This window comes from Staurois parvus, unplaced genomic scaffold, assembly GCF_062004578.1.
Source record: "Staurois parvus isolate SC_StPar_1 unplaced genomic scaffold, SC_StPar_1.0 ptg002177l, whole genome shotgun sequence".
NCBI classification, from domain to species: Eukaryota; Metazoa; Chordata; class Amphibia; order Anura; family Ranidae; genus Staurois; species Staurois parvus.
In genome coordinates, this window is record NW_028319973.1 from 122,847 (window position 1) to 149,364 (window position 26,518).

A 26,518-nucleotide genomic window follows, 5' to 3' on the forward strand; every position below is an offset into this window, starting at 1 on the left:
CCCCAACACTGCCCACCTCTGCATCCCCCGCCACCCTCCCCCAACACTGCCCACCTCTGCATCCCCTGCCACCCTCTCCCAACACTGCCCACCTCTGCATCCCCTGCCATCCTCTCCCAACACTGCCCACCTCTGCATCCCCTGCCACCCTCTCCCAACACTGCCCACCTCTGCATCCCCTGCCACCCTCTTCTAGCACTGCTCACCTCTACATCCCCTGCCACCCTCTTCCAACACTGCTCACCTCTACATCCCCTGCCACCCTCTCCCAGCACTGCCCACCTCTGCATCCCCTGCCACCCTCTCCCAACACTGCCCACCTCTGCATCCCCTGTCCCTTAACCTCAACTACTAATCCTAATACTTAACCCTTAACCTCAACTACTAATCCTAACACTTAACCCTTAACCTCAACTACTAATCCTAACACTTAACCCTTAACCTTAACTACTAATCCTAACACTTAACCTTACCAGAGGTGAGCAGTGTTGGGAGAGGATGGCAGGGGGGGCAGAGGTGGGCAGTGTTGGGGGAGGGTGGCAGGGGATGCAGAGGTGGGCAGTGTTGGGAGAGGGTGGCAGGGGATGCAGAGGTGGGCAGTGTTGGGAGAGGGTGGCAGGGGATGCAGAGGTGGGCAGTGTTGGGAGAGGGTGGCAGGGGATGCAGAGGTGAGCAGTGTTGGGAGAGGGTGGCAGGGGATGCAGAGGTGAGCAGTGTTGGGAGAGGGTGGCGGGGGATGCAGAGGTGAGCAGTGTTGGGGGAGGGTGGCGGGGGATGCAGAGGTGGGCAGTGTTGGGAGAGGGTGGCAGGGGATGCAGAGGTGGGCAGTGTTGGGAGAGGGTGGCAGGGGATGCAGAGGTGATCACTGTTGGGAGAGGGTGGCAGGGGATGCAGAGGTGATCACTGTTGGGAGAGGGTGGCAGGGGATGCGGAGGTGTGCAATGTTGGTAGAGGGTGGCAGGGGATGCAGAGGTGATCACTGTTGGGAGAGGGTGGCAGGGGATGCAGAGGTGGGCAGTGTTGGGAGAGGGTGGCAGGGGATGCAGAGGTGATCACTGTTGGGAGAGGGTGGCAGGGGATGCAGAGGTGATCACTGTTGGGAGAGGGTGGCAGGGGATGCAGAGGTGGGCAGTGTTGGGGGAGGGTGGAAGGCTATGTGGAGGTGGGCAGTGTTGGGAGAGGGTGGCAGGGGATGCAGAGGTGATCACTGTTGGGAGAGGGTGGCAGGGGATGCAGAGGTGATCACTGTTGGGAGAGGGTGGCAGGGGATGCAGAGGTGGGCAGTGTTGGGGGAGGGTGGAAGGCTATGTGGAGGTGGGCAGTGTTGGGAGAGGGTGGCAGGGGTTGTGGATGGACCCTAGGGTTTTTTTTTATACTTGCAATCGGTGGGGGCATTAAAACTTTGTCTTTGAGTTTCTTTTTATCGGCCCTTCAACCACTCCCCGTGTTGCTGCAGAGGCTGTATCCGTGCCTCCACCTCGACCCTTTACTTCACGGCTGCAGCAGAAATGATTCCCTCTATCCCTCTTGATGGGCATTACCTGTTGCCAAGCGCAGCCCATTGACATGCATGTACCGCTCTGCAGCCGCCTGCGGTTACTTCACAGCATTCCGGTGTTTAGGAGGAGATAACGGACATGGAGTTGGGTGTTATCACAACGACTTCCCAAGGTTCTTCCTCCTCTTCTAGTCCTTCCTCCGATGCGCATTCTTCGTCTGTATCTGCGAGGCCTTCTTCCATCTCCCTGAGCTGCGCCATCAGTTTTGGTCTTTCCTTGCAGTATTTAATTCTGTAGAGATAAAGAAAGATATGTGATAAGAATGTGTCCATAAACAGTCAGAAATTCTCACAATTAATAGCCGACTCCACCTAGATCGGTGTTTGATAAAAAGACAAATAGTGCCAGCCCATCACCCGTCTGTTACTGTCACCAGCGGCCTCAGTTCATTCACCTCTCCCATAGAACAAATGTTAGGGGTGCGATATCCTCATTGTGACCAGTGAGGGGCTTGTGCTGCTAAACCCCGGGCAATAAGCACAGAAAACACCCCACCCCCATCTGATCATCTACCTACCTACAGGCCGGAAATAGGTAAATATTAGGAGGTTTGGGCTCAGTGACAGTGGGTGATAGCATGAAAATGTGTAGAAAATAGAGAAAAGCTATGAAGAACATGCGATAACTTACCCATAGTAGCATCCTAATGCGCTGGCGATGGTCAGTGCTAGAGCAACGACTCCAACTATCCCACCTACTACTGGAAGGAGGCCCTTTATCTTCATTTGAAAGAGAATATAAGCGATAAATTCCACATCAGGGTCGAAGTGTTGGATTTCCGATTCAGGATCACTGGTCTCGTTTATTGTTGGTGGAGACATCCCAGAGACCTTGGTGTCAGTGACTGAAGGGGTTGTGCTATTTTTATCTAGCCTTCCTGAATCATGGTCACTGGTCTGAGTTGTTGTTGGTGGAGATAGCCTGGAGACCTTGGTGTCAGTGCCTGAAGGGGTTGTGCTATTTTTATCTAGCCTTCCCGAATCATGGTCACTGGTCTCAGTTGTTGTTGGTGGAGATATCCCGGAGACCTTGGTGTCAGTGACTGAAGGGGTTGTGCTATTTTTATGTAGGCTTCCTGAATCATGGTCACTGGTCTCAGTTGTTGTTGGTGGTGATAGCCTGGAGACCTTGGTGTCAGTGACTGAAGGGGTTGTGCTATTTTTATCTAGCCTTCCTGAATCATGGTCACTGGTCTCAGGCATTGGTGGTAACATCCTGGAGCCCTCAGATTCCGTGAGAGAAGGGATCACGCTGTCTTTATCTAGGCTTCCTGAGTCATAGTCATTGGTCTCAGGTATTGGTGGTGACATCCTGGAGCCCTCAGTGTCAGTAACTGAAGGGGGTGCACTGTCTATATCTAGACTTCCCGCATTGTAGCCACTGATCTCAGTCGGTGGAAACATCATGGAGCCCTCTGTGTCAGTGACTGATGGGGTAGTGCTATATATATCCAGGCTTCCTGAATCGTAGTCGCTGGTTTCAGCCATCGTTGTTGGAGAAATCTCAGAACTCTTCTCTGTGTCAGTGACTGAAGGGGCCTCACTATCTATATGCAAAGTTCCCGAATCATAGTCCCTTGTCTCACCTGTTGTTGGCGGAGACATCCCGAAGCCTTTGGTGTCAGGGACTGAAGTTGGCTCGTTGTCTTCATGTAGGCTTCCTTGACCTTGGCCACTGGCCTCAGTCATTGTTGGAGACATCTGTTGGCCCTCAGTGTTAGTGACTGAAGGGGGCTCGCTATTTGTATATAGGGTTCCCGAATCATAGTCAGTGGTCTCACCCATGGTTGGTGGAGACATCCCGGAGTCCTCGGTGTGGATGACTGAAGGGGGCTCGCTATCTGTATATAAGATTCCAGAATCATAGTCACTGGTCTCATCCATTGTTGGTGGAGACATCCCTGAGCCATTGGTGTCAGTGACTGAAGGGGGCTCGCTAGCTGTATAGAAGATTCCAGAATCATAGTCACTGGTCTCACCCATTGTTGGTGGAGACATCCCAGAGCCATTGGTGTCAGTGACTGAAGGAGGCTCGCTAGCTGTATATAAGATTCCAGAATCATAGTCACTGGTCTCACCCATTGTTGGTGGAGACATCCCAGAGCCATTGGTGTCAGTGACTGAAGAGGGCTCGCTAGCTGTATATAAGATTCCAGAATCATAGTCACTGGTCTCACTCATTGTTGGTGGAGACATCCCAGAGCCATTGGTGTCAGTGACTGAAGAGGGCTCGCTAGCTGTATATAAGATTCCAGAATCATAGTCACTGGTCTCACCCATTGTTGGTGGAGACATCCCAGAGCCATTGGTGTCAGTGACTGAAGGGGGCTCGCTAGCTGTATATAAGATTCCAGAATCATAGTCACTGGTCTCACCCATTGTTGGTGGAGACATCCCAGAGCCATTGGTGTCAGTGACTGAAGAGGGCTCGCTAGCTGTATATAAGATTCCAGAATCATAGTCACTGGTCTCACCCATTGTTGGTGGAGACATCCCAGAGCCATTGGTGTCAGTGACTGAATTGGGCTCGCTAGCTGTATAAAAGATTTCAGAATCATAGTCAGTAGTCTCACCCATTGTAGATGGAGACATCCCAGAGCCATTGGTGTCAGTGACTGAATTGGGCTCGCTAGCTGTATAAAAGATTTCAGAATCATAGTCAGTAGTCTCACCCATTGTAGATGGAGACATCCCAATGCCCTCATCAGTGTTAGTGACTGAAGGGGGCTCGCTAGCTGTATATAAGATTCCAGAATCATAGTCACTGGTCTCACCCATTGTTGGTGGAGACATCCCAGAGCCATTGGTGTCAGTGACTGAAGGGGGCTCGCTAGCTGTATATAAGATTCCAGAATCATAGTCACTGGTCTCGCCCATTGTTGGTGGAGACATCCCTGAGCCATTGGTGTCAGTGACTGAAGGGGGCTCGTTATCTGTATATAAGATTCCAGAATCGTAGTCACTGGTCTCACCCATTGTTGGTGGAGACATCCCAGAGCCATTGGTGTCACTGACTGAAGGGGGCTCGTTATCTGTATATAAGATTCCAGAATCATAGTCACTGGTCTCGCCCATTGTTGGTGGAGACATCCCTGAGCCATTGGTGTCAGTGACTGAAGGGGGCTCGTTATCTGTATATAAGATTCCAGAATCGTAGTCACTGGTCTCACCCATTGTTGGTGGAGACATCCCTGAGCCATTGGTGTCACTGACTGAAGGGGGCTCGTTATCTGTATATAAGATTCCAGAATCATAGTCAGTGGTCTCACCTGTTGTTGGTGGAGACATCCCAGAGCCATTGGTGTCATTGTCTAAAGGGGGCTCGTTATCTGTATGTAGGATTCCAGAATCATAGTCGGTAGTCTCACCCGTAGTTGGTGGAGACATCCCTGAGTCCTTGGTGTCAGTGACTGAAGGGGTCTCGCTACCTGCATATAAGATTCCTGATCCATAGTAATTGGTCTGTGTTGTTGGTGGAGACATCCCAATGCCCTCATCAGTGTCAGTGACTGAAGGGGTCTTGCTTGGTGTCGGTAGGTCTCCATGGTGCTTCTTGACGGTCTCGGTGTCAGCCGCCTTCGAAGTGGGATCTGATGAAAGAAAAACAAAGGAAATTAGTTTAATGTCCGAATAATGAACACTAGAGCTGAGCAAAGCTGTGTGCATTCATGTCTATAGATCTACTCCACATGTCTCTGGTCCAGTTGGTCACGAATCAAAAACAAATCAGGTGTCTTCCATTTCTGGATAAAGCAGGGTGGGGTTAGAGGCGCACATTTCCTCTTATTTCCTGTACTGGGGTCCAGGACCACAAGAACAGGAAGTGGTGAGAAACCTCCCCAATGGGGGCACAGCAATGAAAACCTCACAAGGGATCAAACTATTGTTGAAAAACATTGCTCTCTGTGTCCCCATTGGATAGATTTCCCCTCACTTCCTGTGTGGAGGAACCATCTACCATAGGAACATAGGGGAGCGGAGGATCAGGTATGTACAACTGCTTTTGTCATCCCCTAGACACAAACAAGCAGTGAACCCTCTCAGTGGGAAGCAGCGAGGAGGTCTCTTACTTTTCCTGGAGTTGGGCTCTAAGATGAACTATTCTATTTATACCTTTATGCCCGCCCCTTGCTTTATTAATAGAATGTAAACAAACGCAGTCGCCATAGCAGATATGAGTTTGTTTACATTGTCAAGCGCCTTGTCCTTGTCTTCAGTAGACCCCCCACAGCGGGAGAAGACCCCCATATAATGAATAATAAACCAGAACCTGTAACACTTACCATTTACTTGAACAATGATCTTCCTGAATGGATGATGGTGGACGTTGTCCACGGTGAGGCGGACCTCGTAGGTTCCGCTGTCTCTGTGCAGGACCGGGCTGATGACCAAGGAGCAGTCCTCTTCAATTGAGCGGGTCAGATGCAGATGGAACCTTTTCCCTTGGAACTTCTGCGGGTTGATGTCAGTATGGCGCAGGATGGGTCTGTAGGGACCGCCTCCTTCCGGAGTCATTCCCCACTCCATCCCAACATTGCTGGCTCCAGAGAGATCCTCTGTGGTGAACACACATGGGATCACCAGTTTAGATCCGGCTGTAGCCTCCAGGCGGTTGTCCAATTGCCGGGCATGAGCAAATTCCACACCAAATGCCAGCTGCAGAAAGCAGAAAGCAATGAAGACTCTTAGAAGGGTCATTGTGGAGATTTTTGTCACTAAAAATGGAAAAATGTGACAAAAAAGGAAAATACGAGTATTTTCCTTATAAATCAGGATGAAATCTGAGTATTCGCTGAGCAGATCACAAATTCAGACGAGAGAATTCTCCGAGCAAATCAGACACGTGTGTTCTCTGTGTGAGTCAGGCTCAAATGACACCCAGGAAATTCAAATCTCTGCCACTGTGATGTCACGGGGATGCTGCTTGACCGCACTGCTGTGATTTGTTTTGTCAGGTAAATTCCTGCATGTTGCTTGACCGCACTGCTGCGATTTGTTTTGTCATTTGAATTCTTCCCTGCAGCACTGCATTGCAAACGACATGTCAACAAAGGGTTGACCCCCCCCCCCCCCCATGTTGTTTCTCCCAATGTATGACTGCTGGGGAACGATTTCCTCCATTTTTGTACATAGAGGTGTTTGGGGGGGGGGGGACTTTAGATGGGGGCAGGACTGGGTTTTAGCTGCATTTCTTCAATTTTTATATCTCCCTGACCTCCGCTAAAAATAGATCCGGTGATTTTTTTTTTTTATTTCAGTTGGCCAGAATTAACCGACATTTATACATATAAAACAGACCAAGATAAAGACAGTTATTTCTATGTGTGTGTATGTGTGTAATATATATATATACACACACAAACACACACTGTGTATGTAATATATTTTCTTTCCTTCAGAAACCTATTGCATGTGATTGCTGTAGGCAGGAAATATTGTATTATAAAGTGGAAGATTACGGATTAATTTTTGGAAAATCAGGATATCGTTTATCGCCACTTTATTATTGAAGCAGAACTTTACCCAGACATGAAATAATGAATTGTGTAAATAATATCATGCTTGTTGTTGGCGCATGCAGTGATGGGCTCCTTGTATCTCTTCTTCAGTGTAAGGCCCCCCCCCCCCCATAGACTGCTCAAATTTCAATCCCTTCCGGTTGAATTATGTAATATGGAAGCCCTGAGTGACCCTACAAGCCTTCCCGGAGTGACGAATGTCGATTTAAAGTGATACTAATGGAAATGTTTTTGAACATGTCATGCTTACCTGCTCTGTGTAATGGTTTTGCACAGAGCAGCCCCACTCCCCCTCTTCTAGGGTCCCCCACTGACGCTCCGATCACCGATATCCCCTCCCCCCGTGTGTGGAGTACACCAATCTCATGTGTGCCGGCTGCAGTGCCAGACAGGTGAGTTCTCCGACCCCCCTCCACAGTCATTGATGGGCCCCCACACCGACACGGTGCCACTGTAGCATGCTGTCCGCAGTGTGACTGGTACTGGGATGGTGATGTCATTTCACCAGTCAGGGACTGGCAGGCCAACCAAAGGAATCTCCTTGAGACTTGGTAACCATACTGAGCCCGAGTCTCTCGGATGCTTTCAGAGAGTCCCAGGCATGGAATGTAGCATGAAGATGTGTATCCCTGCAGCAACCGCATGTGACGGAAGCCAGGAAAACAAGCCGAGCGCCGAGCTAAGTCACCAACTCCTTACATGCCGGACTACAACACAGTCACTGTAACCACTTCCAGTCCGGACACTTCCCCCCCTTCCAGTCCAGACACTTCCCCCCCTTCCAGTCCAGACACTTCCCCCCCTTCCAGTCCGGACACTCCCCCCCCCTCCACCCTTCCAGTCCGGACACTTTCCCCCCCTTCCAGTCCGGACACTTTCCCCCCCTTCCAGTCCGGACACTTTCCCCCCCCTTCCAGTCCGGACACTCCCCCCCCCTCCACCCTTCCAGTCTGGACACTTTCCCCCCCTTCCAGTCCGGACACTTTCCCCCCCCTTCCAGTCTGGACACTTTCCTCCCCCTACCAGTCCGGACACTTTCCCCCCCCCTTCCAGTCCAGACACTTCCCCCCCCCCCCCTTCCAGTCCAGACACTTTCCCCCCCCTTCCAGTCCAGACACTCCCCCCCCCCCCCCCCCCTTCCAGTCCAGACACTTTCACCCCCCCTTCCAGTCCAGACACTTTCACCCCCTTCCAGTCCGGACACTTTCCCCCCCCCTTCCAGTCCAGACACTTCCCCCCCCCCCCCTTCCAGTCCAGACACTTTCCCCCCCCTTCCAGTCCAGACACTTCCCCCCCCCCCCCCCCTTCCAGTCCAGACACTTTCACCCCCCCTTCCAGTCCAGACACTTTCCCCCCCTTCCAGTCCGGACACTTTCCCCCCCCTTCCAGTCTGGACACTTTCCTCCCCCTACCAGTCCGGACACTTTCCCCCCCCCTTCCAGTCCAGACACTTCCCCCCCCCCCCCCCTTCCAGTCCAGACACTTTCCCCCCCCTTCCAGTCCAGACACTTCCCCCCCCCCCCCCTTCCAGTCCAGACACTTTCACCCCCCCTTCCAGTCCGGACACTTCCCCCCCTTCCAGTCTGGACACTCCCCCCCCCCCCCCCCCCCCCAGGCCAATTTTCAGCTTTCAGCGCTATCACACTTTGAATGACAATTGCGCGGTCATGCAACACTGTACCCATATGAATTTTTTAGCATTTTTTGCGACAGATAAAGCTTTATCTTGGTGGTATTTATTCACTGCTGGGATTTTTATTTTTTTTGCTATGTAAATGAAAAAGTCCAAAAATTAAAAAAAGTGTTTTTCTTAAAAATTTTTGCAAATGAATAGTATTTCATCATAAATCTCGGCCAAAATTTATTCCGTTTTATCTTTTTAGTGAAAAAAAAAAAATAACCTAAATTAGTTTATAACCCAAAATTATCATTTTTAAACATTTTTTACATTTTTTTTATATTATTTTTTTTTTTTTACATACTGTCACCCTAGCAGTACACTGTCACCATGGTGACACTGTGCTACTTATGGGGGGTGATGAAGATTTTTTTTTTTTTTTTACACTGTTTTGCTTTTACACCCATAAAGGCTGTAAAATCAATCATTTCTCCTTCTCTCTGGCTGCATTCCTGCAGCCAATGAGAAATACTGTGTGAGCTGTGATTGGTCACAGCTTGTCACATGGTACAAGGCTGTTGTGAATGGCCCTGTACCATGTGACCTCTGTGATCATTCACTGATTTTACACCTATTAAGCAATGATGTCAGAAGTGACATCATGTTTACTACTCTGCATGTGATCACTGATTGGCCAATCAGTGATCACATGATCGGCACCTCACACAAAGGTCCTGTACAACGATCGGTGTTCTACTGTGTCTGGAGGATACAGCGGGCACCGGATCACGGTGCTGCTCTCTCCCAGGGAGCGCGCACAAGCAGGGGGCAAGGAGGCCGTTTATATGCAACGGCCGGACGGGAAGTGGTTAATGGTCGGGATTCAGAAGTTTGGCCCCGGGACAGCCTAGCGGGGACACAGACACAGGTCATCATTATTACTAGTGCCGGTCCCAGGGGATACAGGATTTCACAGCGGCTGTATCACCCAGTGCCCGTGTTGTAGTCTGGCATGTAGGGAGTTAAGTCACGTCAGGTACCTCCAGAGATCCGGCCCGGAGCTTTGGGTATCGCAGGATAATGACATCACACATCACATGATGTAACACAGCGGGTATAATGGGAAAGTCCGGTGAGGATTCGGCAATCACAGTTATTATCGTGGTATCTGACCACCACTGGGTTCTTTATTATATTATTATATAAATGGGGGGGGGGAAGCAAAATGTAAATTTGGAAACTAAAAAAGAATATTTTTTAATTTCTACTATAAAAAATCCATTAACAAAATTAAAAAAGAAAAAAAAATCAAATTTCTTCTGTTGAGCCTAAAATGTATTTTGCTGCATATTTTTGGTAAAAAAAATCCCAATAAGTGTATATTGATTGATTTGTGTCAAGTTTTAGCGTCTACAAACTATGGGGTATATACTGGAACTTTTATTTTTTAATTTATACTGGTAATGGTTCTGATCAGTGACTAATAGTGAGACTGTGATAGTGTGGCGGGGAATCTGACGCTGGGTGCGGGGTATACTAACTGACACTGACATAAATAGAGACACTGACAGTGTATATTATTAGCACTGATCACTGTATTAATGTACTAATGACACTGGCTGGGAAGGGGTTAACATCTAGGGGAAATCAAGGGGTTAACTGTGTGCCTAACAAGTGTTGGTGTGTGATATGTGCTGCTTTTATGAAGGGATCTTGTATTTTTCCTGCTTAGCAGGGAATAAAACAGCAGCAAGATGGCCTGTCACTGTGCAGAGCTCTGTTCTGTGAATCCCTGAGCCGATCAGTCATTGGCCGGGACCCGCTGATCGGCTTGTGCTGTAACGAATCACAGCACAGCTAGGTTGGCGGGCTCGCCCTACTCGGAGTCGCTGATCAGGAATCCAATATGTGATCCAGCGCACAGCGGGCTCCCTCCATCATCAGTATGTCTGCATGGGGCGGTCAGGAACTGGTTAAAGGTAGACTTGGAGATGCCGGGACTTGAACCCGGGGCCTCACACGTGCAACGCATGCGCTCTGCCACTGAGCTACATCCCCTTTGTTTTTGGTCGTGGACTTACCACAGGCAAGCCGAACCCTCCTGATTGGTGGTCTGGGCGCACTCTATACCGTAGATGATCTCTTGGTAGGAAAATCTCGTCTTCAGCTAACACAGCCGTAACCCCTCATAGAAGATCTAGATCAGGGGTCTTCCAACGTTGTAAGCAAAGGGCCATTTTACTGTCCTTCAGGCTTTAGGGGGTCCAGACTGTGGCCAGTGGGAGTAAACCATATGTCATAGCTTACTGCCATGGGATGAATAGTGCCCCATCATTGGTGTCAGTGGGAGGAATAGTGCCCCATCATTGGTGTCAGTGGGAGGAACAGTGCCCCATCATTGGTGTCAGTGAGATGAATAGTGCCCCATCATTGGTGTCAGTGGGAGGAATAGTGCCTCATCATTGGTGTCAGTGGGAGGAATAGTGCCCTATCATTGGTATCAGTGGGAGGAATAGTGCCCCATCATTAGTGTCAGTGGGATGAATAGTGCCCGATCATTGGTTTCAGTGGGAGGAATAGTGCCCCATTATTGGTGTCAGTGGGAGGAATAGTGCTCCACCATTGGTGTCAGTGGAGGAATAGTGCTCCACCATTGGTGTCAGTGGGAGGAATAGTGCCCCATCATTGGTTTCAGTGGGAGGAATAGTGCCCCATTATTGGTGTCAGTGGGAGGAATAGTGCTCCACCATTGGTGTCAGTGGGAGGAATAGTGCCCCATCATTGGTTTCAGTGGGAGGAATAGTGCCCCATCATTGGTGTCAGTGGGATGAATAGTGCCCCATCATTGGTGTCACTGGGAGGAATAGTGCCCCATCATTGGTTTCAGTGGGATGAATAGTGCTCCATCATTGGTGTCAGTGGGAGGAATAGTGCCCCAGCATTGCTGTCAGTGGGAGGAATAGTGCCCCATCATTGGTGTCAGTGGGAGGAATAGTGCCCCATCATTGGTGTCAGTGGGAGGAATAGTGCCCCATCATTGGTGTCAGTGGGAGGAATAGTGCCCCATCATTGGTGTCAGTGGGAGGAATAGTGCCCCAGGGGCTGGATACAGGCTTGCAAATCTGGCCCCTAAGCCACAGTCTGGAGACCACTGACAGAGATCATTCTCTCATGCAAAATATAGATCACATAACTGTAAACCTTTTTTTTTTCCTTTAAAGGATAATTTCCCCTTTGTGTTCATGTAACATGTTCCCATAGCCGCACCTTACATCCCCTCCCCCCCCCCCCCGCCCTCCGCCGATAGATACTACGGGGGCATTTTGCCTTGTCCATGCGGTGGACTATGCTTGCATAGCTGCCCAACGCAGTCCCACCACATGTGATGTGAATGGACCCTAGGGGGTCTTTTACACTTGCAATTGGTGGGGGCATTAAAACTGTGTGGTTGAGTTGCTTTTTAATTGCCCTTCAACCACTCCCCCTGTTGCTGCAGGTATTGTGACGGAAGTACCCAAGCGCAGATTGGGTCGGTTCCGTTACAATGAAGCACTATTCCTTCCACTGACACCAATGATGAGACACTATTCCTTCCACTGACACCAATGATGGGGCACTATTCCTCCCACTGACACCAATAATGGGACACTATTCCTTCCACTGACACCAATGATGGGACACTATTCCTTCCACTGACACCAATGATGGGGCACTATTCCTTCCACTGACACCAATGATGGGACACTATTCCTTCCACTGACACCAATGATGGGGCACTATTCCTTCCACTGACACCAATAATGGGACACTATTCCTTCCACTGACACCAATGATGGGACACTATTCCTTCCACTGACACCAATGATGGGGCACTATTCCTTCCACTGACACCAATAATGGGACACTATTCCTTCCACTGACACCAATGATGGGACACTATTCCTCCCACTGACACCAATGGTGGGGCACTATTCCTCCCACTGACACCAATGATGGGGCACTATACCTCCCACTGACACCAACGATGGGGCACTATTCCTCCCACTGACACCAATGATGGGGCACTACTCCTCCCACTGACACCAATGATGGGGCACTACTCCTCCCATTGACACCAATGATGGGGCACTATTCCTCCCACTGACACCAATGATGGGGCACTATTCCTCCCACTGACGCCTATTTATCGCATACCAGGGATCATGGATCAGTTTGAATCCATCAGAATACTTGAAGAGGTCATGCTGCCTTATGCTGGAGAGGAAATGCCCTTGAAATGGGTGTTCCAACAAGACAACGACCCCAAACACACCAGTAAACGTGCAACATCTTGGTTCCAGACCAACAAGATGGACGTTATGGAGTGGCCAGCCCAATCCCCGGATCTTCATCCAATAGAAAACTTGTGGGGTGACATCAAAAATGCAGTTTCTGAGGCCAAACCAAGAAATAGAGAAGAACTGTGGAATGTGGTCCAATCATCCTGGGCTGGAATACCTGATCACAGGGGCCAGAAGTTGGGTGACTCCATGCAACACAGATGTACAGCAGTTCTCAGAAACAGTGCGACTACAACCAAATATTCATGAAGTCATTCAAAGGAAAGCAAAATCTTCAAACATTTCTCAGTTTATATAGTGAATGTTTGAGTTTGTAAAGAAGAATACAAACACGGCCATTTTTTTGAACCGTCTAATATTCACTTTTCTTCCATTTTTTTAGAGGAACAACACAAATTTGATGTATTTTTCTTCATGTTGTGATTTGGAATAGAATGTGTCGTGTTCCCAATGCATTTGTGTGGATGGAAATAAAAGGATTAGAAGGATTTTCAGCTTTAGTCACTTTTTTCAACACACTGCTATTATTTTGAACACAACTGTATATTATATATTTACACCAGTCCCCGCCCCCGAGGAGCATACAATCTAAGGTCCCTAACTTACATTCATACGTACACATATTAGGGCCAATTTAGACAGGAGCCAATTAACCTATCAGCATGTCTTTGGAGAGTGGGAGGAAACCGGAGTACCCGCAGGAAACCCACGCAGGCACAGGGAGAACATGCAAACTCCAGGCAGGTGGTGCCGTGGCTGGGATTGGAACCAACGACCTGAGTACTGCTAGGCTGAAGTGCTAACCACTCAGCCACTGTGCTGCCCCAAAAAACTGACTCTCTGCACAAACTGTTTAAGCTCATTCCTGCATCCCCCACCACCCTCCCCCAAAACTGCCCACCTCTGCATCCCCTGCCACCCTCTCCCAACACTGCCCACCTCTGCATCCCCCACCACCCTCTCCCAACACTGCCCACCTCTGCATCCCCTGCCACCCTCTCCCAATACTGCCCACCTCTGCATCCCCTGCCACCCTCTCCCAACACTGCTCACCTCCACATCCCTTGCCACCCTCTTCCAACACTGCTCACCTCTGCATCCCCTGCCACCCTTTTCCAACACTGCTCACCTCTGCATCCCCTGCCACCCTCTCCCAACACTGCTCACCTCTACATCCCCTGCCACCCTCTTCCAACACTGCCCACCTCTACATCCCCTGCCACCCTCTCCCAACACTGCTCACCTCCACATCCCTTGCCACCCTCTCCCAGCACTGCCCACCTCTGCATCCCCTGCCACCCTCTCCCAACACTGCTCACCTCTGCATTCCTTGTCCCTTAACCTCAACTACTAATCCTAACACTTAACTCTTAACCTTAACTACTAATCCTAACACCTAACCCTTAACCTCAACTACTAATCCTAACACCTAACCCTTAACCTCAACTACTAATCCTAACACCTAACCCTTAACCTCAACTACTAATCCTAACACTTAACCCTTAACCTCAACTACTAATCCTAACACTTAACTCTTAACCTCAACTACTAATCCTAACTCTTAACTCTTAACCTCAACTACTAATCCTAACACTTAACCCTTAACATCAACTACTAATCCTAACACCTAACCCTTAACCTCAACTACTAATCCTAACACTTAACTCTTAACCTCAACTACTAATCCTAACTCTTAACTCTTAACCTCAACTACTAATCCTAACACTTAACCCTTAACATCAACTACTAATCCTAACACTTAACTCTTAACCTCAACTACTAATCCTAACACCTAACCCTTAACCTCAACTACTAATCCTAACTCTTAACTCTTAACCTCAACTACTAATCCTAACACTTAACCCTTAACATCAACTACTAATCCTAACACTTAACTCTTAACCTCAACTACTAATCCTAACACCTAACCCTTAACCTCAACTACTAATCCTAACACTTAACTCTTAACCTCAACTACTAATCCTAACACTTAACCCTTAACATCAACTACTAATCCTAACACTTAACTCTTAACCTTAACTACTAATCCTAACACCTAACCTTACCAGAGGTGAGCAGTGTTGGAAAAGGGTGGCAGGGAATGTAGAGGTGAGCAGTGTTGGGAGAGGGTGGCAGGGGATGTAGAGGTGAGCAGTGTTGGGAGAGGGTGGCAGGGGATGTAGAGGTGAGCAGTGTTGGGAGAGGGTGGCAGGGGATGCAGAGGTGGGCAGTATTGGGAGAGGGTGGCAGGGGATGCAGAGGTGGGCAGTGTTGGGAGAGGGTGGTGGGGGATGCAGAGGTGGGCAGTGTTGGGAGAGGGTGGTGGGGGATGCAGAGGTGGGCAGTGTTGGGAGAGGGTGGCAGGGGATGCAGAGGTGGGCAGTGTTGGCAGAGGGTGGCAGGGGATGCAGAGGTGGGCAGTGTTGGGAGAGGGTGGCAGGGGATGCAGAGGTGGGCAGTGTTGGGAGAGGGTGGCAGGGGATGCGGAGGTGGGCAGTGTTGGGAGAAGGTGGCAGGGGATGCGGAGGTGGGCAGTGTTGGGGGAGGGTGGAAGGCTATGTGGAGGTGGGCAGTGTTGGGGGAGGGTGGCAGGGGATGCAGAGGTGGGCAGTGTTGGGAGAGGGTGGCAGGGGATGCAGAGGTGGGCAGTGTTGGGGGAGGGTGGCAGGGGATGTAGAGGTGGGCAGTGTTGGGGGAGGGTGGCAGGGGATGTAGAGGTGGGCAGTGTTGGGAGAGGGTGGCAGGGGATGTAGAGGTGGGCAGTGTTGGGAGAGGGTGGCAGGGGTTGTGGATGGACCCTAGGGTTTTTTTTATACTTGCAATTGGTGGGGGCATTAAAACTTTGAGTTTCTTTTTATCGGCCCTTCAACCACTCCCCGTGTTGCTGCAGAGGCTGTATCCGTGCCTCCACCTCCATCCTTTACTTCACGGCTGCAGCAGAAATGATTCCCTCTATCCCTCTTGATGGGCAGTACCTGTTGCCAAGCGCAGCCCATTGACATGCATGTACAGCTCTGCAGCCGCCTGCGGTTACTTCACAGCATTCCGGTGTTTAGGAGGAGATAACGGACATGGAGTTGGGTGTTATCACAACGACTTCCCAAGGTTCTTCCTCCTCTTCTAGTCCTTCCTCCGATGCGCATTCTTCGTCTGTGTCTGCGAGGCCTTCTTCCATCTCCCTGAGCCTCGCCATCAGTTTTGGTCTTTCCTTGCAGTATTTAATTCTGTAGAGATAAAGAAAGATATGTGATAAGAATGTGTCCATAAACAGTCAGAAATTCTCACAATTAATAGCCGACTCCACCTAGATCGGTGTTTGATAAAAAGACAAATAGTCACACGCCATCACCCGTCTGTTACTGTCACCAGCGGCCTCAGTTCATTCACCTCTCCCATAGAACAAATGTTAGGGGTGCGATATCCTCATTGTGACCAGTGAGGGGCTTGTGCTGCTAAACCCCGGGCAATGAGCACAGAAAACACCCCACCCCCATCTGATCATCTACCTACCTACAGGCAGGAAATAGGTAAATATTAGGAGGTTTGGGCTCAGTGACAGTGGGTGATAGCATGAAAATGTGTAGAAAATAGAGAAAAGCTATGAAGAACATGCGATAACTTACCCATAGTAGCATCCTAATGCGCTGGCGATGGTCAGTGCTAGAGCAATGACTCCAACTATCCCACCTACTACTGGAAGGAGGCCCTTTATCTTCATTTGAACGAGAATATAAGCGATAAATTCCACATCAGGGTCGAAGTGTTGGATTTCCGATTCATGGTCACTGGTCTCGTTTATTGTTGGTGGAGACATCCCAGAGACCTTGGTGTCAGTGACTGAAGGGGTTTCGGTATTTTTATGTAGTCTTCCCGAATCATGGTCACTGGTCTTAGTTGTTGTTGGTGGAGATATCCCGGAGACCTTGGTGTCAGTGACTGAAGGGGTTGTGCTATTTTTATCTAGCCTTCCTGAATCATGGTCACTGGTCTCGTTTATTATTGGTGGAGACATCCCTGAGTCCTTGGTGTCAGTGACTGAAGGGGTCTCTCTACCTCTATATAAGATTCCTGATCCATAGTAATTGGTCTGTGTTGTTGGTGGAGACATCCCAATGCCCTCATCAGTGTCAGTGACTGAAGGGGTCTTGCTTGGTGTCGGTAGGTCTCCATGGTGCTTCTTGACGGTCTCGGTGTCAGCCGCCTCTGAAGTGGGATCTGATGAAAGAAAAACAAAGGAAATTAGTTTAATGTCCAAATAATGAACACTAGAGCTGAGCAAAGCTGTGTGCATTCCTGTCTATAGATCTACTCCACATGTCTCTGGTCCAGTTGGTCACGAATCAAAAACAAATCCGGTGTCTTCCATTTCTGGATGAAGCCGGGTGGGGTTAGAGGCGCACATTTCCTCTTATTTCCTGTACTGGGGTCCAGGACCACAAGAACAGGAAGTGGTGAGAAACCTCCCCAATGGGGGCACAGCAATGAAAACCTAACAAGGAATCAAACTGTTGTTGAAAAACATTGCTCTCTGTGTCCCCATTGGATAGATTTCCCCTCACTTCCTGTGCGGAGGAACCATCTACCATAGGAACATAGGGGAGCGGAGGATCAGGTATGTACAACTGCTTTTGTCTCCCCCTAGACACAAACAAGCAGTGAACCCTCTCAGTGGGAAGCAGCGAGGAGGTCTCTTACTTTTCCCGGAGTTGGGCTCTAAGATGAACTATTCTATTTATACCTTTATGCCCGCCCCTTGCTTTATTAATAGTATGTAAAAACGCAGTCGCCATAGCAGATATGAGTTTGTTTACATTGTCAAGCGCCTCGTCCTTGTCTTCAGTAGACCCCCCACAGCGGGAGAAGACCCCCATATAATGAATAATAAACCAGAACCTGTAACACTTACCATTTACTTGAACAATGATCTTCCTGATTGGATGATGGTGGACGTTGTCCACGGTGAGGCGGACCTCGTAGGTTCCGCTGTCTCTGTGCAGGACCGGGTTGATGACCAAGGAGCAGTCCACTTCAATTGAGCGGGTCAGATTTAGATGGAACCTTTTCCCTTTGAACTTCTGCGGGTTGATGTTAGTATGGCGCAGGATGGGTCTGTAGGGACCGCCTCCTTCCGGAGTCATTCCCCACTCGATCCCAACATTGCTGGCTCCAGAGAGATCCTCTGTGGTGAACACACATGGGATCACCAGTTTAGATCCGGCTGTAGCCTCCAGGCGGTTGTCCAATTGCCGGGCATGAGCAAATTCCACACCAAATGCCAGCTGCAGAAAGCAGAAAGCAATGAAGACTCTTAGAAGGGTCATTGTGGAGATTTTTGTCAACAAAAATGGAAAAATGTGACAAAAAAGGAAAATACGAGTATTTTCCTTATAAATCAGGATGAAATCTGAGTATTCGCTGAGCAGATCACAAATTCAGACGAGAGAATTCACCGAGCAAATCAGACACGTGTGTTCTCTGTGTGAGTCAGGCTCAAATGACACCCAGGAAATTCAAATCTCTGCCACTGTGATGTCACTGTGATGTCACTGTTGTCACGGTGATGCTGCTCGACTGCACTGCTGCGAGTTGTTTTGTCAAATTCCTGCATGCTGCTTGACCGCACTGCTGCGATTTGTTTTTTCATTTGAATTCTTGCCTGCAGCACTGCATTGCAAATGACATGTCAACAAAGGGTTGACCCCCCCCCATGTTGTTTCTCCCAATGTATGACTGCTGGGGAACGATTTCCTCCATTTCAGTACATAGAGGTGTGTGGGGGGGGGGACTGGAGATGGGGGGGGGCAGGACTGGGTTTTAGCTGCATTTCTTCAATTTTTACATCTCCCTGACCTCCGCTAAAAATAGATCCAATGATTTGTCAGTTGGCCGAATGTAACCGACACTTAGAAACAACTGTTTTTATCTCTGATAGGTGAGATATGAATATGATTGCGGATTAGATTTTAAAATAAAGTATGTGTATATATATATATATATATTTTTTTTTTTGTATATTATGGAAAATATATAATATTTTCATTCTTTAGAAACCTATTGAATATGATTGCTGTATTGTATTATAAAGTGGAAGTGTATGGATTAATTTTTGGAGAATAAGGATATCGTTTATCATCACTTTTTAATATTGAGGAAGAATTTCAGCCAACAATAAAATAAAAATTAATATTATTCTTATTAATTTCTAACTTCATATTAAAAATGTCTAATATATGTATTATTTTTTCTTAATAATAATAATAAATATATTATACTAATCTTTGCACAGTATTGTAATTGTTTTTTTTACCTGAATTTTTTTTTTTTTTATAATGGATTTAGTTAATTTTGCATTTAAAAAGCAGATCCTTTATATAATGACATTTATAAGGTTGTATCAAATATTTATTATTATATTTCGTTGATATTTGAATTTGGTTATTTACTATTATTTTGTATTTTTATGTATTGTGGCACTTTTGTTTTGTTTTTTTAATCATTTATATAGCAGATTTTAGCTCTCAATGAGGTGTCCAAGGCAGGCCGTAGACCGGGCCGTTTATCAGCTGAATTTTCGGTAGATAAACAAAAAATTGGTCGGCCCTGTTGCCGATGCTGCCACCAATGTCCACGAAAAACGGCCCTTTTTCTCGGATTTTCCAGCATGACCTATAAAAATAAATGAGATCTGCGAAAAACGGCCGACGGGCTGGCCCCAGTAACGGCGTGAATGTTCGTGCGGGAGCGGAAATTCAGCCGATAAACGACCCGTGTGTGGCCTTCATAATTTCCACATCAGACAATTGATCAGCTAAACAGCTTTTGTGTACCAAGACAGTAACATTTTCCTCTTTATTTACAGCCTGCCAGCCAGTGGTGCCTACCAGTCTAGTCGTTCCCCATAGCCGGCCGTCGTCCAATTAGAGGTCAGCATTACCGCATACTTCCGGGAGGAGCTCCAGATGTGGAAAACTGTATTTATTACATGAGAATGTCATGATTTCCCTCCATTACATTTTCTGTGCAGGGGCAGACTGACCATTTGGAAACTCGGGCACTGCCCGAGGGCCCGGGGTCAGTAGGGGGCCCCATGAGATGTCCCTGGTACCTTTTTCATAGCCTTTATTGAGTTTGGGTGAGGACACAGGGGCCCCATGATCCCCTATTGCCCGGGGGCCCCATGATCCCCTATTGCCCGGGGGCCCCATGATCCCCTATTGCCCGGGGGCCCCATGATCCCCTATTGCCCGGGGGCCCCATGATCCCCTTTTGCCCGGGGGCCCCATGATCCCCTATTGCCCGGGGGCCCCATGATCCCCTATTGCCCGGGGGCCCCATGATCCCCTATTGCCCGGGGCCCCATGATCCCCTATGGCCCGGGGGCCCCATGAGTTGTCAGTCCGCCCCTGTTTCTGTGTTTATTTTTTGACTGTTGATATTTTGTCTGCGGTATCAGCGCGAGGATAAACTCCGGCAAGTTCTGAGAGGAGCCGTGATCCGGGCTGGAAAATGATTTATTGATGAAAGTGAATAAGTTATAAGTTGGGGAGGAAAAGGGATGAGGAATAGCGGCGCCGTGGCTAAAGGTGACGGACGCGCCATATATCACAGCTATGGAATACTGACCGCCGGAGTCTATGGGGAACATAGATAATTCACAAGAAAAAAACCCCCCCAAAGTCAGAGGCCAGCGGTCATCCCCAGAAAATACAAACACATTAATGCTTCAAGAAACAATATTATTGAATCGGCACGCGGCAGGCAGATCCCGCTGTATGGAGTGTGAGGACTGTGTGCGCTCATAGAGCTCAACCTAGTGGCTATAAAGGTTCAAGGTGTTTTACCTCCATGCTTTGTGTGCACGAAGGTAAAATACCTCGTATGTGCGGCTCCCCCCCGCAGCCCCCCAATACTTACCTTAGCTCCATCCTGATCCAGTGATGAGTATGAGAGCCTCCGCTTTACAGGGACTCTTCCTCCTCATTGGCTGAGACAGCAGTGGTAGCCATTGGGGGGCCGAGCCACGCTCCTTGTGTAAATGGACACATGAGCATCGGCTCAGGAGCAAGACCTGCTCACGTGCCCCCATTGCAAGCTGCACGCTCTAGAGCAGTGGTTTCAACCTTCCTAATGCCGTGACCCTTTAATACAGTTCCTCATGTTGTGGTGACCCCCCAACCATAAAATTATTTACCCAGAAATTATAATTCATAAGTGTCGTTTTACCTCCAATACTGCTGCTTTCAACACAGTAGCTGCTCTTTACACATCGGAAATATGTGTTTTCTGATGGTCTTAGGCGACCCCTATGAAAGGGTCGCGACCCCCAGGTTGAGAACCGCTGCTCTAGAGGCATTCAGCAGCCAAGAGCGCAAATGAGGGACCCGAGGGGGAAACCACTGCACAGAGCAGGGAAGTATGACTTGTGGTTTAATTCAAATCTGCCTTTAAGCGCTTCCACACCACCCTATAGCAGAAATACTGGTACAGGGCGGCACGTGTGTGTGTGTATATATGTGTGTGTATATATGTGTGTGTATATATGTGTGTGTGTGTGTGTGTATATATGTGTGTGTATATATGTGTGTGTGTGTGTGTGTATATATATATATATATGTGTGTGTGTGTGTGTATGTATGTATGTGTATATATACAGTCAGGTCCATAAATATTGGGACATGGACACAATTCTAACATTTCTGGCTCTATACACCACAATGGATTTGAAATGAAACGAACAAGATGTGCTTTAACTGCAGACTGTCAGCTTTAATTTCAGGGTATTTACATCCAAATCAGGTGAACGGTGTAGGAATTACAACAGTTTGCATATGTGCCTCCCACTTGTTAAGGGACCAAAAGTAATGGGACAGAATAATAATCATAAATCAAACTTTCACTTTTTAATACTTGGTTGCAAATCCTTTGCAGTCAATGACAGCCTGAAGTGTGGAACGCATAGACATCAGCAGACGCTGGGTTTCATCCCTGGTGATGCTCTGCCAGGCCTCTACTGCAACTGTCTTCAGTTCCTGCTTGTTCTTGGGGCATTTTCCCTTCAGTTTTGTCCTCAGCAAGTGAAATGCTCAATCGGATTCAGGTCAGGTGATGGACTTGGCCATTGCAGAACATTCCACTTCTTTGGTGGCTTTTGCAGTCTGCTTTGGGTCATTGTCCATCTGCACTGTGAAGCGTCCAATGAGTTGTGAAGCATTTGGCTGAATATGAGCAGATAATATTCCCGAAACACTTCACAATTCATCCGGCTGCTTCTGTCAGCAGTCACATCATCAATAAATACAAGAGAAGCAGTTCCATTGGCAGCCATACATGCCCACGCCATGACACTACCACCACCATGATCACTGATGAGGTGGTATGCTGAGGACCATGAGCAGTTCCTTCTCCATACTCTTCTCTTCCCATCACTCTGGTACAAGTTGATGTCGGTCTCATCTGTCCATAGGATGTTGTTCCAGAACTGTGAAGGCTTTTTTACATGTCGTTTGGCAAACTCTAATCTGGCCTTCCTGTGTTTGAGGCTCACCAATGGTTTCCATCTTGTGGTGAACCCTCTGTATTCACTCTGGTGAAGTCTTCTCTTGATTGGTGACTTTGACACACATACACCTACCTCCTGGAGAGTGTTCTTGATCTGGCCAACTGTTGTGAAGGGTGTTTTCTTCACCGGGGAAAGAATTCTTCGCTCATCCACCACAGTTGTTTTCCGTGGTCTTCCGGGTCTTTTGGTGTTGCTGAGCTCACCGGTGCGTTCCTTCTTTTTAAGAATGTTCCAAACAGTTGTTTTGGCCACACCTAATGTTTTTGCTATCTCTCTGATGGGTTTGTTTTGTTTTTTCAGCCTAATGATGGCTTCACTGATAGTGACAGCTCTTTGGATCTCATCTTGAGAGTTGACAGCAACAGATTCCAAATGCAAATAGCACACTTGAAATGAACTCTGGACCTTTTATCTGCTCATTGTAATTGGGATAATGAGGGAATAACACACACCTGGCCATGGAACAGCTGAGAAGCCAATTGTCCCATTACTTTTGGTCCCTTAAGAAGTGGGAGGCACCTATGCAAACTGTTGTCATTCCTACACCGTTCACCTGATTTGGATGTAAATACCCTCAAATTAAAGCTGACAGTCTGCAGTTAAAGCACATCTTGTTCGTTTCATTTCACATCCATTGTGGTGTATAGAGCCAAAAATGTTAGAATTGTGTCCATGTCCCAATATTTATGGACCTGACTGTATATATTTGTATGTATGTATGTCTATATATATATATATATATATATATAATTTTGCAGTTCCAAAAGCGAGGGCGGCAGAGGCAATCCCCGACCCGCAGCTGCTAGTATGCACGCTCCTTGTATTCGGGACACGGATCTGTTTGTTCATTTGATACCGATGTTGTTTTCTTGCTATTAAATCGCTATGTTTGGGGTGTCGCTTAAACGGTCCTGGCTGGTTTGTTTCTAGAGGGGCGGATTCTGGGATTACACCGCAGCACTGAGGCCTAGTATATGGTGGCTGTGCGAGTTCCTGTTGCTGTGGTGACCCCCTGTGCTCTTCCTGGTGCTCTTGGTGGTCCTGAACCCACCTCTTGTGCTTTGCTCAGCATGGCTAGGAGGAGTGTCTGAGGATACATTTGTGCCCCGGCTCTGATGCATTTCTCGTTTGGGCCCAGTGATTGGGGTAAGTCTGGGCATCTTCTGAACTTCAGATTTCTGCTTGTTTTCTTTTGTAGTCCAATCAGCTGTGGCCAGGTCATTACCGCCCCACATCCCATTTAAACAAAGGGGCGGTATGCTGGTGACTTCAGTGATCTTATGTGGATGCTCTTCCTACTGCCATGGTGACACCGTGCTATTCCTGTGCATTTTGATGACCCCCTGTGCTTTCCCTGTTTGCATGTCAGACCCCCTGTGCTCTTCTGGTTTATATTTGTGACCCCCCCCCCTCCCCCCCTGCTCTTCTTGTTTATATTTCTGACATCCAACCCCCCCCCCCCCCGTGCTCTTCTGTTTACATGGGTGACCCCGCTGTGCTCTTCCTGTTTACATGGGTGACCCCGCTGTGCTCTTCCTGTTTACATGGGTGACCCCGCTGTGCTCTTCCTGTTTACATGGGTGACCCCCAGTGCTCTTTTTGTTTATATTTGTGACCCCCCTCCTCCCCCCCATCCTCTTTTTGCTTATATTTGTGACCCTCCCCCCGTGCTCTTTCTACATGAGTGACCCCCCTCCATCCCGTGCTCTTCCTTTTTATATTGGTGACCCCCTGTGCTCTTCCTGTTTACATGGGTGACCCCGCTGTGCTCCTCCTGTTTACATGGGTGACCCCGCTGTGCTCTTCCTGTTTACATGGGTGACCCCGCTGTGCTCTTCCTGTTTACATGGGTGACTTCACTGTGCTCTTCCTGTTTATATTAGTCACCCCCTACGCTCTTCCTGTTTAAATTGGTGACCCCCTTTGCTCTTCCTGTATACATGGGTGACCCCTGTGATCTTCCTGTTTACATGGGTGACCCCTGTGATCTTCCTGTTTACATGGGTGACCCCTGTGATCTTCCTGTTTACATGGGTGACCCCTGTGATCTTCCTGTTTACATGGGTGACCCTGTGATCTTCCTGTTTACATGGGTGACCCCTGTGATCTTCCTGTTTTACACGGGTGACCCCTGTGATCTTCCTGTTTACATGGGTGACCCCTGTGATCTTCCTGTTTACATGGGTGACCCCTGTGATCTTCCTGTTTACATGGGTGACCCCTACACTCTTTCCCATAAAAGAAACATCTGCAACTTTTATCCAGATGTAGAAATCACACTGGGATGCATCTGGTTCCAGGGACATTTTAGGACCTTTAGCTTCATTTTACATGCGTTTTAACCACTTGCCACCCCCCCCCCCCCCTTCCCCTCCTGTCTAGGCCAGTTTTCAGCATTCAGCGCTGTCACACTTTGACAATTGTGCAGTCATGCAACCATATGAAGGTTTCTAAATTTTTTTCACACAAATAGAGCTTTCTTTTGATGGTATTTAATCACCAATGGGGTTTTTTGTTTTGCACTATGAACAAGAAAAGAGCAAAAATTTTGTTAACAAAAATAAAAGGTTTTCTTTGTTTCTATTATAAAATTATGCAAACCGTCATTTTCTCCTTCACTGATGTGCGTTGATGGGGCAGCACTGATGGGGTGGCACAGATAGGCAGCACTAATGGGCACTGATAGGCAGTACTGATGAAGCAGCAGTGATGGGCACTAATAGGTGGCACTGATGAGGTGGCACAAATAGGCAGCATTGATGGGCACTGATGGGCAGCACTGATGAGGTGGCATTGATAGGCAGCCCTAATGGGCACTGATAGGCAGTACTGATGAGGTGGCACTGGTGGGCACTGATAAGCAGCACTGCTGAGGTGGCATTGATAGGCAGCCCTAATGGGCCCTGATAGGCAGTACTGATGAGGTGGCACTGGTGGGCACTGATAGGCAGTACTGATGAGGTGGCACAGATAGGCAGCACTGATGGGCACTAATAGGCTGCACTGGTAGGCACTGATAAGCAGCACTGATGAGGCAGGACTGGTGAGTATTGATGAGAAGGTACTGATGAGGGTGCACTAATGTCACTAATAGGTAGCACTGAAGGGCACTGGCTGGCAGCACTGACAGTCACAGATGGGTAGCACTGTTGGGCACTTTTGGGCCTTCATGATTATCAGTGCAGATGTCTCCTTTGACAGTTGCCGGTTATCAGCAGTACTGTGACAGCGTGAGGAAAGTGCAGCTGATAACTGGCAAGTGTATTTACATGGTGATCAGCTGTGATTGGACACAGCTAATCACATGGCAAAAGACTGCTGTGATTGGCCTTTTGCCATGTCATGTGAGCAGCTGTGTACAAAGGACACAGCGATCACAGACCGCGCCGGGTGCGTGCCGCTGGGGGCGTGTTCTGGGAGGACATATGACGCCCTCCCAGAACTGGATGACCGCGCTGTCACTTATTCGGCTTTAGCGCGGTACGAAAGCGGTTAAGCACGCTACCATTGATCTCTACCAAACGAGCATTCTGATGAAAGTGTATCAAACATGCAGCATGCGGGACTTTTGTTTTTTTTTAGCGCACTTAAAACACACATAAAGGACGCCGGCGTGAACAGCGCCTTCATTGCCCACAATTTACAATGTATCCTTTGCAGCAATTATATACTTTATATTAAAGTGGAGTTTTCCTGTAAATAATAAATGTCGGCATTACGTTGAATGGAATTTACAGAGTGTCTGTGGGAGTGAACGAGGCGCTCTGAGAAATGGAGGCCATTATCCTCTTCCTCCCGGACTCCGCTTTGCGGCCGCTGCGCACTGGTGACTTCAGGCAATCTCGCTGATTGCAAGGTGTTTGTATTGTTTATTGCGCTTCTATCGTCTCGCTACGTAAATTGATTTTTTTTTAGTCTGGCAAT

General features: G+C 48.3%; 1 protein-coding gene, 1 long non-coding RNA gene and 1 other non-coding gene across 4 annotated transcripts in view; 1 reads left to right on the plus strand and 2 right to left on the minus strand.

Annotated features, from left to right (window-relative positions):
• The window catches only part of LOC149432269 (uncharacterized), a 53,666-nt gene extending 33,697 nt beyond the window's left edge, over window positions 1-19,969 (plus strand). The window contains exon 3 of one of the 2 annotated variants that reach the window (XR_016309166.1): window positions 19,895-19,969. This is a non-coding gene — a long non-coding RNA (uncharacterized LOC149432269). The remainder of the gene's footprint in view (window positions 1-19,894) is intronic. The other variant, XR_016309165.1, reaches the window with a different exon arrangement.
• TRNAA-UGC (transfer RNA alanine (anticodon UGC)) lies at window positions 10,682-10,753 on the minus strand. The gene has a single exon. It is a non-coding gene; the product is annotated as a tRNA-Ala (tRNA).
• Window positions 16,054-16,981, minus strand: LOC149432272 (uncharacterized). Its single transcript, XM_089665301.1, has 2 exons — window positions 16,659-16,981; window positions 16,054-16,259 (listed from the first exon to the last, which is right to left on the minus strand). The coding sequence occupies exons 1-2, from the start codon at window positions 16,847-16,849 to the stop codon at window positions 16,088-16,090; spliced, it is 363 nt and encodes a 120-aa protein (XP_089521427.1). The 5' UTR covers window positions 16,850-16,981; the 3' UTR covers window positions 16,054-16,087.
• Window positions 19,970-26,518: the final 6,549 nt, after the last annotated feature.

Excerpts from the sequence above, each read along its gene's own strand:
- LOC149432272 (XM_089665301.1), bottom strand. The coding sequence starts at position 16,849 with ATGTCTCCACCAACAATAAACGAGACCAGTGACCATGAATCGGAAATC. Across the intron at positions 16,260-16,658 it reads GCATTAGGATGCTACTATGG|AATTAAATACTGCAAGGAAA; the intron begins GTAAGTTATCGC and ends TTATCTCTACAG.